Below are 15887 nucleotides of genomic sequence, written 5' to 3'. Positions count from 1 at the left end.
CCTGCCGAAGCAGGTATATAGCGATCGATATCGCTTTGACTATGTTTGACTTTTTAAATATCAACCGCTATTCAATACTTTAACCAAAGTTTTACGCAAAAAGTGAATTTTTAAAATCATTTAAATATTTTTCGATGGTTTTCATTGGCCATTCAGCTTTGGGGTCTTATTGCCGACGTCGAACTTGCTTTTAAGCGAAGTTTGGCCTTTATCCAAAGTTTTTGGAGTATCATATTAATTTGGGTGGACTGATCTATTTACCCAATGTTTTTAAAAAACATTTGGTCAAACAAAAATTTTATCCAAAGTTTTGTTACGGAGGTCTTATTGCAGGGTTTCGTTTTCATATGTAATCGTCCCTTTTAACATATGCTAAGTTGCTAAGTTGCAGGGTTTTGTTTTCATCTTGGGAATCTTCAATGAAAACTATACGACGATCCTAGCCTTACATTTGGAGAACCCTAAATCTAACACCTGTCACTCATTAGGGTTGGCTTGGTAACTCATTTCACGGAATAGTCTCCAGATGGCTAACATGTTATCCTTCTTAATAATGTAGGTGGCTCTTAACACCATGAAATGTGCGGCCATTAGTTCAGTTGAAGGTGTACCCAGGTTTGCAGGCTCACCCCCTCATCCGAAGAAGAATCAAGTCTGGAAAGGGGTTCCTTACGGTTTTTACTTTCGCAACAGGGGTTTCACTTGTCTCAATTTCACCTGCAATCTCCAGGACTGCATGGTCGGAGCAATGTCCACCACTTGCGAAGTGCTAAGGTCTGGGTTTGTAATTATTATGAAATTGTTACTATATTCTTTACTGCATAGTGAACCAACTCACAAACTGCAACGATGTTGACTACAGTCATCCCTCCTTGGGTGTGAGCCACGGTCCCTCTTGCAACAACAGGTAAGCATCGACTCTTAAATTCTCTTGTCCAATTTGGTCCTTCTATTGCATTGTTCATTAATTTTAACCCATCTCCCTTGTTTGTTGCAGGTAAGGGTTACCACGCTCAAATTCTAGGTACATTGAGGGCTATGTCCTCGTTTCTGTCTAACACATAACTTATTTTCCCAGGTTCTTTTCTTGCTCTGCTCCATCACCAGAATAGTCTGAACAAAATCTTAATTTATATGGTCATGGCTACTTTCCACCAGCGTTTTCTTAGTTTTTGTTTAAGTAATATAGTTTTGTTGGATGGTATCTATGCAGCCCACCGGTTGTAGTCTTACGAACCATTCAATGGTCTGAGGATTTTCTTTTCTTTTTTTTTAACTTACACAGGACTGTAATTTTGTTTTGTTTTGTTAATTTCTCTTAGTTTTTTTCTTCTTTTTTAATTTATAGGGGTTCGGCATAATATTACAACTCCAGTTTGTATCTAAACGTAGACCCACAGCGAGTTAATTAACTAAATGCAATTTTGTTTTCTATGGTTCGCTTATTTAAATATTTTGGTGGTTATCTGATAGCGTTGTTTCCCTCTCTCAATATTTTGTTATGTTGTAATTTAGTTCGGATTATTTCCACATTACTCTCCAGGGTTGTGTTCAAGTTTAGATATGTAGAATCCATATCAGAACTATCACCACGGCTGACCTCACAGTTGGCCGGGGGACTTAATCTGGTGTGTTGTTTTTCAGATGAAAAATTGCATACTATTCTATCAGTTTGATTGTTTCTCGTTGGGAAATGATTATGTAATTTTCTTCATGCATAGATGTTATGTTATGTGGTATCTATATGTATATGCATTGAACCAGATATTTTCCATTCTTACAGGTACTTTGTGTTTATTTGCAATTCAAATACCGTGTTCAGAATTTCACCGTTCACACTAAAATAAGGTGCAATTTACTGTTTCCATAGGGTGAACATGGAACTGGAAAATAGGCAAACAGGAAAGACCAAAGGCATTAGAGTGTACGGGTTGATTCCTGCAACAAAGCCATACATTACATTTCAAGGTGCAGGAAAGGAATTCACGATAATTGAATGGCACAACAGAGCCAGCGACCTGGACCCAACGGGGCAGCAGCTGCGTACATACCACAGCGCTTCTGTCACAGTGCTGGCTAACAATTTTTCTGCCAGGAATATCAGTTTCAAGGTGCAGAAATGGTTAATGGTGAATTCTAATAATTGTTATAACAACTTAATTTGATTGTAGATTTCATATAAAAATAATGCTTAAATGGTGTTGTCAATGTCAATGCAGAACACAGCTCCAGCACCCATGCCTGGAATGGAAGGATGGCAAGCAGTTGCATTCAGAATATCTGGGGACAAGGCCTATTTCCTGGGGTGTGGATTTTATGGTGCACAGGATACACTGTGTGACGACGAAGGCCGCCATTATTTCAAGGAGTGTTACATTGAAGGATCCATAGACTTCATTTTTGGCAATGGGAGATCCATGTACAAGGTCAGAACATGATAAACTAGCACAGAGACCCATCTAAACCATCTCCGGACCTGGTTGCGAGACAAAAGTCCACCAGGTTCATACACTCTAGGTGAATATCAGACATGGTTTTAGATGGGTCTGTGTTGTCTAGTATAGAATCATTGCATTTAATAGATCTACTGCATTGTTGTCAAAGAAATTGATTAGAAACATATTAGCTGAGAACAAAATTTTATAGAAATAGAAATTGGTTTTTATCAAGTTTTAAGGATTAGGTCAATTTATTTAACCACAAATTAGCATTCAATCCATAAATAGTGTAGTGAATTTTATTTTTCCCGATAAATAGTGAACCACATCTACGATGGCATGGCCAAATTTCCAGCTACCATATCCTTAACCTTGAGCAACCATCCATAGTAATTTCTTCCACATCTACGATGGCATGGCCAAATTTCTAGCTACCATATCCTTAACCTTGAGCAACCATCCATAGTAATTTCTTCAATGAAGTTAGCGCAATGTTGTGTAACGAAGCCATTAGTCTGCAGCCGAACAAGCTCGTCAATCCAATGTCTAGTATCCTCGCCTAGAAAAATCAATTTAGTGCATAATAGCTACGTTAAAGAAATTAAGGACTTACATCATAGCTGAATAAGATGAAACGAAAAACGAATAGAGCTGCCAAGCCAGACACTTTTCCCGTTGGAAAGTTAAAGGGCAAGTGATCCAATATATAGAACCGGCCCCTCGATCTGGTCCATAGCATGCATTTTCAACTCGTCTGATTATGCCATGGTGAACATGCCTATGCCTAGCGCCACACCGAGAATTAATCTGGTTGTTTCTTTTTGAAATACAAAAGCCTTCACGTGCATGGATTACATTTTGCAACAAGATGCATTCGATGAATTATTGTTTTCTGTCTATTACACAATGTGGTTGATATAGTTCAAGAGAATCAAAATGTCAGAGAAAATATTGTTTCGATTGTATTTAAATTTTTCATGCCATATATGTTTGTTAAAAAGGGAAATGGTACAGATTAAATATTGTTCCAATCGTTGTTGTATTTTACAAGATATATAAATTTGTTCAGCTTTATCAGAAAAAAAAAGGTTAACTAAAAATTGAAATAGTTGGATTTAACACAATATATAGATTTGTTAAGCTTTAACTGATAATGAAGACCTTTATTAATGTCTTGTGCGAACAGGTGGGCAGACGGGCACACGTAGTGGTTGTGTGTTTTGCATGTTGCTGGATGTCTGGGTGTCTCGCAATGGCGGGCTGAATGCTTGTCCCTAGCTGTTATAGAGCGTCAGTTCATAGAGAGAGCCTTGTTGTGGAAACAATTTCGCCTCTTGACTAGGTAGATACAGTTACGCTTCTCGTTGGATTTATTGACTGGACTAATGAAGTTCCAGTCTAAGAAGCAGCCGAGCCGAAGACTAGCAATGTATGGTCAAACTGGAAACTAATACTTGGTTAGTCATGTGTCCTATGCTTCTTTTGAACTTGGTCAATCGACTTCGCTTATTATTTCAATCCAAGTTAATATACAAACTATTTTCGGCAGGTATGTCGTGTGCAATGCGAACTTGTTTGTTTCAGAATTGTCTGTGTACCTTTCTTCTTTTTTGTGCTTATGGATGTGGGAAAATTCTTTGATAGCTTCAAAACCTTACCTTATATAAATACCATAAAAATAATTTTGGAAAAATCATGTGTTGTGAAAAGGTGGATAGAAAAAAAAAATAGTAAATGTATTATTATTATTATTATTATTATTTGACCGAGTTAAAATGTTTAACTAGACAAGATAGGTATTGGGCTGGAGACTCCAGGCACAAAAAATATTCTATCCTTTAATATAAGGAGTACAATTTTTATTAGAGGGTGAAAATATTATATTTTAAAATAAAAATATAAATTCAAAATCTAGAGTCCAAAAATCACATGTTAGCAAATTTACTATTTTACTTTAATTTTATTTTTTATTTGATTTGACCAAGTCAAAATGTTAAACATGAAAGGAAATGACATTACAACATCTCTATCATACTAGATTGGAGAGTGCGTCTAGGCATAATAAAAAACTAATTATGTATACTGAAATTACAAATATTTATATTATAAATAAATTTGTATTTTAGCTATGGATGTCATTATAGATATCCTATTGCATAAAATTTGATAGTATGAAAGATTAATTGTACAAGGGAGCTCTCACAACTATTTGTGTCACGCCCCTACATTGGCAATACTCTTCCAACTGCACTATAGGAGGTGCGACACCACCGACCCTTTTCTTTTTAACAATACTAACGATAATGGACTACGCCTACTTTCAATATTTAGTTTATTTTTCAATAGCTAAGCATATTCATCTTTAAACACAGCGGAAACATTCATATACCATTTATCATATTAACATTATTACCATTCAAGTGCACAATGGATTATCATGGGAGGGGCAACTCCCTACAATTGTGAGTCTGCCCATTTCAATAATGTTAATCTTCAAAATTACATACAAGTTTACATCCAAGGGAAACCCCAAATTTCACCTTTACACTTATACAAATTCACTTCCTGCACCTGTCGTGTAGCCTTGCCCAATCCTAGGAAAAGTTACCTGAACTGTCGTTCAACTCATTCGCCTCATGCATGCCTCGCCCGTTCGCCAATGCCTTCAACTATCGCACAATTATTCATTTCATTCGACCCGGGCGTATTTCACCAACTCGCCCTTCATTCACCGTTCACCATCACACGTTTTTTCCCAAACATGTCATTCACCTTAACGCCCTGCCATGCCCTCCATTTGACCGGATGCCCTACTGTGCCCTTGCCCAATGTTCACTCGGATGCCCTACCGTGCCCTTGCTCAACTCGTCGTTCACCCAAAAGCCCTGTCGCACCCTCGAACAACTTCTCGAACGAACACCCTACCACGCCCTCACCCGGCATTTCAACCGACTATTCAGTCAGACGCCCTGCCGCACCTTCGCCCAACTCATTGTTTCCCTGGACGCCCTACCATGCCCTTGAACGACTTCTCGAACGAACGTCCTACCGCACCCTCGGCTCATTTAGCAACCCGTGTGCATGTGCGTCCACTCGCGCCCTAACTCGTTCAACTGCACCTTGGCTCACACTTCTTGTTCCGGCATAAGTGCTTCAGCTCGTGTCCACCTGCACCATGCCTTAGTCTTCAACCCTTCAATCCTTCGCATTTCCTCTGCTCCATGCTTGAAGACTTATGCGTTTGATAGTTGGATGGATGCCTTAGCCAAATGCTAAGCTCGCCCATATATATGGTTTGCCCTCCATGAACCATTGCGTCCTCATGCCAGGCCGACCCACCATACTCCATCACTTTAATTATTTTAGCACGTCGGCTTGCCCTTCGGCCAACCCATCGTGTCTCCTTGTTTGGTTGGTCTCGCCCACCCGTCGACTCATTGGGACCGCTCATCGCTCTATATAACCAAACACCCAAAACACTTAGTCATTTTCGCATTTTCTCCCCACTGCACTGCTGCTCCCTAACTCGTCGCCTTTGCACACCCTCATTGTGTCACCTACAGCTCATGGGTGTTACATTCTCCTCCACCTGAAGTCATTATCATCCTCGATAATCTTCCATCCTAACAACCACCTGTCACCAAGATATCATCCACACAACTGTGTATATGGGTAGTCCAGATGTTCACTACTCAACCTTCTCTCATGCCATAGATATGCCACTATGCTGCAAGGAATCATGTTCTAGTACCCCTCATGTCAGTGATTAGTTGGGTAGCTAATCCAACCATGCATCGCCTCCACAAGAACTCATGCCCCACATCGTCATGACTATCCACTACATGCTATCTGTCAGCCTATGTCATCTCACCCCTAGATGCCTGTTCAAGGTGTTTGGAGACTCACTTCCATGAGCATCTAACAATGAGCCTCATGCTCCATGATAGTCTAAGATGATGAGGAGGGAGCAGAGCCTGAAGGCTCTCCCTCACATATCAACTCAATCCACCTATCTGGATCCTCCACTTCCATTCTCTGCAAGTATGCCTCCCGATCTTCTACCTGAACATTCGGCCTCACATACTCTTCGTCATTGTCATCCTCCACTGCCTCCAGCCTCCTAGATAGATCCAAGATGCTATCTGACAATGCCCTGATAACCTGTGACTGCTCCATAAGTTTTGTCTCTGCAATAGACAAACGCTTACAAATTTCTTCACCTTTCTTTCCATCCTCCATACTCATCGCTGTCAGCTTATGCTTGGCCTTAGTTACTCCCACGGTCGGTACACCAATGGGTACATCCTCTCGTCTGTCATAAATGTATAGTTTCCTCAGATGGGGAACAATCATTGCATCGAATTCCTTCATGAATTCTATACCTAGTACAACTTCATAGTCATCTATCCACACCACAATGAAATCGACTTTCCATGTCCATTCACCAAGTGTCACATCCACCTTTTCAACTACACCAATCACAGAATCTGGAGGAGAATTCACTGTCTTCATTCATGCCTGCACCGATACAAACTTCATCCCAATCCTTCTCGCAATATCCTCACTCATAAAGTTGTGAGTTGCTCCACTATCCACCATAGTAAGCACATCCACACTCCCAACTTTCATTTCGACATACTCCAATCTGTTCCTCTCAGGATCTCTCCCAGAAACTGCTTCCATGGCCACTGCAGCTCCTAATATCTGCATAACCCCTATGGAAGTTTATTCTTTCTTCGCATTGGATTGTGCCATGGTAGCCACCTTTGGTCTAGAAGGACAATTCTTCACCGTGTGTGGTTCCGCACATATCCAACACTTCAAGGGTTTCTTCGTCTTCGACTTGTCATTCGATCTCGAAGTCTCCTCTTTCGTAGTCTTCTCTTTCGGTTTGTCATACTTCTTCTTCTTCTCATTAGAACCTTCATCAAAGTGTTCTACCTAACGATCCATAGTAGCAAAAGCCTCCTCAAGTGTCTTAATATTTTGTCTCTTTACTTCATTCTGCACCCAAGGTTTCAGACCTATGATAAAGTTTAACACCTTGTCCCTTTCCTCCATGTCTGGAAGTTCCAAAACTACACTTGCGAACTCTCAATGGTATGCCTGCAGACTTCCCATTTTCTTTATATGCTTTATCTTCATCCTTGCATCCCATGTTTCATCCTATGGACTGAAGTGGGTTTGCAAAGCCTTCTTCATTTCATCCCACGAAGTTATGTCTCCAGCATTTCCATTGGCAATTTTGTCCATCCTTCTTTGCCACTGCATCTTAGCATCCTTCATTAAGAATTGAGTAGCTACTTTCACTTTTTTCTCCTCATCGGATAATCCCAAGCGTTCCAAGTATTGTTCCATATCCCATAGAAAGTTTCCAAGAGTCTTCGCACTCCTTGTACCATCATAAGAATTCGGCTCTTTGATTTTGACATGAGTCACTCCTCCACCTGAGTTGTGCCTCACAACCTTCTTCAAAACCATGATCTCATCTCGAGCTTCGTCAAGAGCTTGCTGCAATTTCAATATTTTAGCCAAACCTTGATCTCTTGCTTCACCAATCTTCTTGACCTCTTCTTTCGTTTGTGTATACTTCCATTCCGTATACTCATATTAGTCCTTGAGTTCTTCAAGTTCTTCTTTCATCTTCGCATAGCCTTCATGAACCTACATGTTCTCGGCCTTCATCAAAGCCCAATCAGAACCCAATTCCTCCATTCATTCCAATACCCTGTTCAGAAAATCTTCTCTCACATTATGACTAGATTCACCTGTCACAATATGAGGTTCCTCCGCCATCTCTGCCATCTACCTTCTTTGCGATCTTGTGTAGACCATAAACTGTCAATTTGAATCACCAAAGCTCACAAGTCACGTTTCTCTTGAAACCACCTTTCACAAGTGTCGTGGGATCAGCTCCACGTTGTAGACCCGCAGCTTTGATACCACTTGTCACGGAGTGACAGTGGGATCAGTTCTTTCTGCAAATCCGATTCCACTGAACCACCCGTGTCACCAGAGTTCCGCAGAATGCGGAGGGCTCTGATACCACTTGTCACACCCCTACACTGGCGGTACTCTTCCAACCGCACTATAGGAGGTGTGGCACCACCGAACCTTTTCTTTTTAACAATACTAACGATCGTGGACTACGCCTACTTTCGATACTTAGTTTATTTTTCAACAGCTAAGCATATTCATCTTTAAACACAGCGGAAACATTCATATACCATTTATCATATTAACATTATTACCATTCAAGTGCACAGCGGATTATCATGGGAGGGGAAACTCCATGCAATTGTGAGTCTGCCCGTTTCAATAATGTTAATCTTCAGAATTACATACAAGTTTATATCCAAGGGAAACCCTAAATTTCACCTTTACACTTATACAAATTCACTTCTTGCACCTATCATGCAGCCTTGCCCAATCTTGGGCAAAGTCGCCTGAATTGTCGTTCAGCTCATTCGCCTCATGCACGGCTCGCCCATTCGCCAACGCCTTCAACCGTCACACGATTCTTCATTTTTTTCGACCCAGGCACGTTTCACCAACTCACCCTTCATTCACCATTCACCATCGGATGTTTCTTCCTGAATGTGTCATTCACCTTAACGCCCTGCCACACCCTCTGTTCGACCCATTGTTCGGTTGGATGCCCTATTGCGCCTTCGCCCGACGTTCGACTAGACGCCCTGTCGTGCCCTCGTCCAGCGTTCACTCGAACACCCTACCGTGCCCTCGGCCGACTCGTCGTTCACCCGAATGCCTTGCCGTGCCCTCGAACGACTTCTCGAATGAATTCCCTACCGCGCCCTCGCCTAACATTTTAACCGACCATTTAGCCGAACGCCCTGCCACACCTTCACCCGACTCTTAATTCGCCCGGATTCCCTGCCGTTCCCTCGAACGACTTCTTGAATGAACACCCTACCACGCTCTCGGCTCGTTCATCAACCCATGTGAATGTGCATCCACCCGCGCCCTGACTCGTTCAACTGCAACTTGGCTCGCACTTCTTGTTCAAACATAGGTGCTTCGACTCGTGTCCACCTGCACCACGCCTTAGTCTTCAACCCTTCAATCCTTCGCACTTCCTCTGCTCCATGCTTGAAGACTTATGCGTTTGATCATTGGATGGATGCCTTAGCCAAATGCTAAGCTCGCCCATATATATGGTTCGCCCTCCATGAACCGTTGCGTCCTCATGCCAGGCTGACCCACCATACTCCATCACTTTATTTATTTTATCACGTTGACCAACCCTTCGGCCGACCCATCACGTCTCCTCGTTTGGTTGGTCTCGCCCGCCCGTCGGCTCACCGGGACCGCTCATCGATCTATATAACCAAACGCCCAAAACACTTAGTCATTTTCGTATTTTCTCCCCACTGCACTACTGCTCCCTAACTCGTTGCCTTCACACGCCCTCACCATGTTGCCTATAGCTCATGGGTGTTACACCTTGCATTGAGAGAGTCGTTTGGAATATAATCTATGAGGTTTTTCATTGACAAGAGTTGTTTCTATCAATGATTTTTAGTTTTAAATGTTGTTCAAGCATATAAAGTTTTAAATGTTTTTGCAGTGCCTACTATTTATATAAAGTTTCAGAATAAGAAAATGTCATAACAATTTAGCTCAAAATATGTCAATGATTTTTAGTTTTAAATGTTGTTCGGGCATATAAAGTTTTAAATGTTGTTGTAGTGCCTACTATTTATATAAAGTTTCAGAATAAGAAAATGTCATAACAATTTAGCTCAAAATATTTTTTCATACAGTAAAATTTTAATAATCACATTCATACTTCATTTGAAAAAGAACATGCATGTGGGTGCTTACCAAATTAAAATTCAGAAGGTTGAATAGTCATGTGTTCGCTAGATGTTGAATAACCCAAGAATTGAAAAATTGATCTATTTTTTGGTTCAACCTTCTTTGCCATGGTCCTTTAAATAGGGATGGGTCTTCTCTCCTATAAAACCTAGATTCCAAGAGGCGGGCTAAATTTACCATAAGAAACTACATTTAGACAAATATGTGGCATGAAAAAATAGAATAGAGTGAAAATGAATTCTATAATGTGAAAGAACTCTGAATAATCTATATTCTCATAAAATTATGGTGATTGGCTAAATTTGACCATAAATAGCTACATTTAAACAAATCTCAGGCATGAAAAATAGGATAGAGTGAAAATGAATTCTATAATGTGAAATAATTCTAAATAATCTATTTTCTCATAAAATGAGGGTGAAGTCTTGACTAAATTTACCATAAATAGCTACATTTAAACAAATCGGGTGTCTACTTTGAATTTTGCAAGGTCTCCCCTATCAAATTTCCATGAGGCTCGAGGACCTATTTATTATTGAGAAACAATGGAAAACCCTAAACATCTGAAAACTAACCTTAGGAGATGGAGAGTCAAACGTTTGTGGGCCTAGTTGGGGTAAATTGGTACATTAACTTCCCGAGCTTGTAACTTTGGCATATCATCTTTGTTTGACATGTACAATACCTCGTTAGAAATATCTATCCGATGACTACAACTTCCATCTACAAACCCTTATGGTTGGCTATGGGTTTTCCTGTTTTCCAAAAAAACGTCGGTTAAGGCCTCAAAATGGCTCTGAAAGTTGACCTGAAAAACTACTAAAAATAGTAAATTGTGCTACAATTAAAGAAATTGAAAGAAACAATGGTGGGGTCCAAGTGGAATAGGAGGGTGGCCACCAATATCCACCTAGATCACAACTATATGAGTGTATCAAATTCCACTAAAAAAATGCACATATTTACATTGTAATTTCACTTATAACCTTGCAAAACAAATTCCCATGGGGCTTTGGATTGCCAGCGAATGGGTTCACTATTAAGGCACTCATTGCAATAGGTCACCGGTTCAAATCCCTCATGGGTTCTAGCCTACAAAAAAAAAACTTGCAAAAAAAAAAGTTTCAATTTACCATTATTTTGATTTTGAATGTGGATTTCTCTCCGAGAGTGGATTTACACTCTACATCAAAATCCATTACTTCTAAAAATTATTGGGTTAACTTGATAGTGACTCCCTTCCCCTCAAGGTGAAGTAAAATATTATCAACAAAAATGGCTAATGGAACACATAAAATTGAGAATGAAATGCTCCAAGCAACATAAGTTCTCATATAATAGCATTTCAACACATGTTGGTAGTAATCACATTGCCTTTCCCACCAATAATGTAAATGGTTTCTAAGCTTCTCAATCCCCTATAGTGATATAAAAGCATCAACAAAGCCGGAATCCCATTTATCTCTATCCGTACGAGTATTTATGTGCTCTTCAATGATATTATGCGTGAATGCATATACTGAAATATGCTTACAAACATAATGGAAATAAGACTAACTCGGGCAATGGTAGCTTATCTATGAGAAGAGATGTGGTGGCCACATGCCTATGAACTACATTATAATGAGGCTCAAGGGCCTTTTTATTATTGAACAATAAGAAAAAACCATAAACAACCAAAACCCTAACCCAAGGAGATGTAACACCAAGAGTTTATGGGCCCCGTTGGGGTGAGTTAGACAACCAACTTCCTAGGGTCGCGACTTGGTCATATTATCTCTGTTTGACGCGCATGATAACCTGTTGGAAATATCTCTCTGAGGACTACTACAAAAAATACAATTTTAGTGTAAGTATCACTAGCGGTGGATTTTCCAAAAAAACGTCGTTTAGGGCCTCAAAATGGCTCCAGAAGTTTAGGACCCGAAAAAATGCTAAAAATAGCAAACTATGCTACAATTAAGGAAACTGAAAAACTGAAAGAAACAATGGTGGGGGTCCAAGTGGAATTGGCAGGTGGCCACCAATATCGACCTGGATCATTCCTCCCCCCTGAGGAAGAAATGGTCCCCATCGCATTGACTTCCTCCATGAGATGAGGAAACTTTTGCTAAACTTAGTCCCTGGTGAAGGAGTTGGCCTGCTTTCATAACTCGATACAGTTGGATCTTCTGGTAGTGAGTGTTCTTGATCTACATGTCCATGATCCAATTAGTTGTGGCTTGCTCCATGAAATCTAGATTTAACTCTGTAGATGTGAGTTGTTATGCAATGTCTGATGTGTCCAAAAATGGTGGGAAGTATGGTCGAAGGTGGTCCACATTGAACACCGGTGCAAGCCAAGGAATGGGGGAATGTTGAGCTCAAATGAATTGTCACCCACAACCTTGGTAATGGTGTAAGGACCATAGTCGAGTGGTTTGAGTTTACGATAGGCTCTGATAAGGCGTTCCTTCTACAAATGCAACCAAACTTTGTCACCCACCTGAAACTTGTGTGGCACCCGATGTTGATCATGTCGCTACTTGTACTTGGAATTTGAGTTCTCCAGAATGTCATGGACTTGCTGGTGGATATGTTGGATGTGCTCAATGAAGTTGTTTGCCTTATCAACTTCCGATTGGACATGAGCCGAATCTACCTGAGTCGCTGCAAATGGTATGGCCACATCAATGGGACATAGTGGCTGGAATCCCAAGCCTACCTAAAAAGGGTTGTGGCCAGTCGAGCTGTGGAGAGCCCAGTTATAGCTGTTTTGGACATATGGAAGGCTCTCATCCCATGTGTGTGGATTCTTTGATTTGTACATGCGCAGAATGTGTACGATCATCATATTGATGACCTTTGTTTGGCCATCAGTTTGGGGACGGAAAGCTGTGGACCTAGTGAGCTTGGTGTCCAACATCGATGAAGACTAGATTGAAATGTACTGAGGAACCCGTTGTCCTAATCTGAGATGATAAACTGTGGGATCCCAAAGTGTAACCACACTCATTCAAAGAAGTGTTTAGAAGTGGCTTCTATTGTGATATTCTTCTTGCAGGCTGCCAGAATGGCCATCTTCGAGAATATGTCGAAAACCAAAAAAACATAGTCATTGCCATGCTTAGTAGAAGGAAGCCCTGACATGTAATCAGTGGAGATGAATTCCCAAGGTCGACTAGGGGTAGGTAGTGGAGTATAGAGGCCTTGCTTCTTGATGTTTGGTTTGGCAATGGTGCAGGAAATGCATGATCTAATTTACTTTCCGACATCATGTAGAAGATTTGGCCAATAGGAATACTTCTGCAGTACTGCCATTGTTTTCTCGACCCCGAAATGCCCAACAACCCAACTGTAGTGCGCTTCCCAAATCATCTTGGATCTCTTGCTTGAAGGAACATAAAGGTGTCCTAGGTGACATGGCAGGGCATCTTGGAGGTGAAAATCTGGAACTTGCTGAGGCTCCAAGAGCATCTGGTATGTGTGACTGAACTCTGGGTCACTTTTGTAGAGAAGTGGCCAATCAGAAGTCTCTTTCCCACAAGAGTTGAGCACGGCGGTTAACGCCATGATCAATGGTCATTTGAGGCAATCTGCAACATTATTGGTGCTACCCTTCTTATACTTGATATTCAAATGGAGCTGCTTCAACTTTCCTTGCGTCTGTATGAACTGTAGGGGTCGGTGGTCTATGTGGATGACCGTTTCCTTCCCTAGAATGTAATGCTTACATTGTCGGCAAGCCTGCACAATGGAATACATCTCTTTTTCATAAGTGGGATACTTCCGAATTGTGTCTGAAAGTGTCTCACTGTGATATGCCACTGGATGTCCCTGTTGAGTAAGGACTACCCCAATAGCATAGTTAGAGGCATCTTTCTCAATCTCAAATGGTTGTTGCAAGTCTGGTAAAGTGAGCACTGGTGCAGAGCAAAAGCAATGTTTCAACTCTGCGAATGTCTTTTGTTGAGATTCAGACCAAAATAATTTTTCTTTCGCTCCTCCCTTGGTGACTTGACTCAAGGGGCAAGTGATATGAGAGAATCCCAACATGAACCTGCGGTAGAAATTGGCAAGACCCAGAAAGCTACGGAGCTCTGTCAGAGTGGTTGCGGTTGGCCAGTCCCGAATGACTTGGATCTTGGATGGATCCAAATGCACCCCATTTTCATCAACAATGTATCCTAGATATTGAACCTAGGTCATGCCAAAAGTTCGCTTCTCCTAATTGGCACACAACTTATGTTGCCGCCGTGTTTGGAGAACCTGTCGGATGTGGTGGGGGTGCTCGTCTCAACTCTGGCTGAAGATAAGGATGTCATCCAAGTATACCACTACAAATTAGTTGGTGAATGGCTACAAGATGTCATCCATAAGCCTCATGAAGTGTTTTAAGAGTAGCATAAGGAGTTATATGATATACTAAGGTAAATAAAGTTTGTATGAAAATTAAATGGATTTTCAATGAAGTATAAATCAATTTATTATATGTAAAAAACAAGTACATTCTTTTAAGCTTTTAATTCAAAATATATGTTATATAAAAAAATTTAAGACTTTTTATTTGGTTATTAAGTTAGAAAAGATATATATGTATTATGATAGTTTTTATAAAAAAAAATATCTAAAATTTAGGAGATGATATTTCTTTATGAATTTGTCGAGCTTGTCTATACCTTGTTCATGTTCTATCAAGAGCTTCCTAAGACCTATATCTTTGTCTTCTTAAATATTACCTGATTTTGTTGCAAATTTGGGTTGTTACATCTTTCATACAAGTTTTCACATATTTATTTTTTTGCTTTAGTTAAAGATAAGGGTTTTTATAATGAGTTTGAGAACTCATCATTGGAATAATAATGTTTTGATTTCACAAATGTTTAGAGGTTCTTTGGGACAATTTGATTCCTATAAATGGCTCCCAACTCAACGTCTTCTCGATTCTTTGGGACAATTCGATCCCTATAAATGACTCCCACCTCAATTTTTTCTCATGAAATTTGAAAATAATATAATCTCTACAAATAACTCTCACTTTAACTTCTTCCCATAAAATCTGATAAAAACTAAACCCCAAACTAACCAACTAATATATACTTCACAGATAAACAAAAAAAATGCACTATCATTAATTAATTTCTTTCTCAATACCTTGGGAAGTTCAAATTTGAAAATAAACTATTGGTAATTATTAGATTAATACTCCCATACACAACAATCAAGTTTTAAATTTTGGAAGGAGAAAGTCCTGACCATTAAAAAAGGAGATGGAATTAAAATATGTAAAAACTACAGCAGATGCAGCGAGAGTAAGGTGCTTTACCGGGAAGTGCGTTGATATTTCCCCCTGTCACAGCTGCCATCTCTCTTTTTCCTGAAACGTTATGATTGTTTTTTGGCTTTCAGTCGCTGATTGTAAGGGCCACAATGTCTTTCAGTCGATGATTGTAATGACCACAACGCACATCTATCTACCGCGTGAGTGAGAGATGATTGGTTTAGTTTGTTCGGTGACACAGTGACCAGTGTACCCATCAAATTGGTGCAAGATTCCATTTTTTTGTTTGCTCGTGAAGGCCCATGAAAATAAAATGCTTCAGCATCTTATTTTGACAACCAGCCGACTTC

The 15887-nt window shown here is 40.2% G+C and overlaps 1 protein-coding gene across 1 annotated transcript; it reads left to right on the top strand.

Annotated features, from left to right (window-relative positions):
* Positions 1 to 647: 647 nt before the first annotated feature.
* On the top strand, positions 648 to 2769 carry LOC149235732 (putative pectinesterase 68). The gene is made up of 4 exons (XM_089461450.1): positions 648 to 774; positions 863 to 907; positions 1871 to 2111; positions 2220 to 2769. The coding sequence occupies exons 1-4, from the start codon at positions 737 to 739 to the stop codon at positions 2436 to 2438; spliced, it is 543 nt and encodes a 180-aa protein (XP_089317576.1). The 5' UTR covers positions 648 to 736; the 3' UTR covers positions 2439 to 2769.
* The last annotated feature ends 13118 nt before the right edge of the window (positions 2770 to 15887 follow it).

The sequence above is a fragment of the Pinus tabuliformis genome, chromosome 8 (assembly GCF_031772625.1).
Source record: "Pinus tabuliformis cultivar Carrire ecotype Pingquan chromosome 8, CPIR1, whole genome shotgun sequence".
NCBI lineage: Eukaryota > Viridiplantae > Streptophyta > Pinopsida > Pinales > Pinaceae > Pinus > Pinus tabuliformis.
This window is presented reverse-complemented; position numbering and strand designations above follow the sequence as displayed.

Excerpts from the sequence above, each read along its gene's own strand:
- LOC149235732 (XM_089461450.1), top strand. The coding sequence starts at position 737 with ATGGTCGGAGCAATGTCCACCACTTGCGAAGTGCTAAG. Across the intron at positions 775-862 it reads ACCACTTGCGAAGTGCTAAG|TCATCCCTCCTTGGGTGTGA; the intron begins GTCTGGGTTTGT and ends TGTTGACTACAG. Across the intron at positions 908-1,870 it reads GGTCCCTCTTGCAACAACAG|GGTGAACATGGAACTGGAAA; the intron begins GTAAGCATCGAC and ends CTGTTTCCATAG.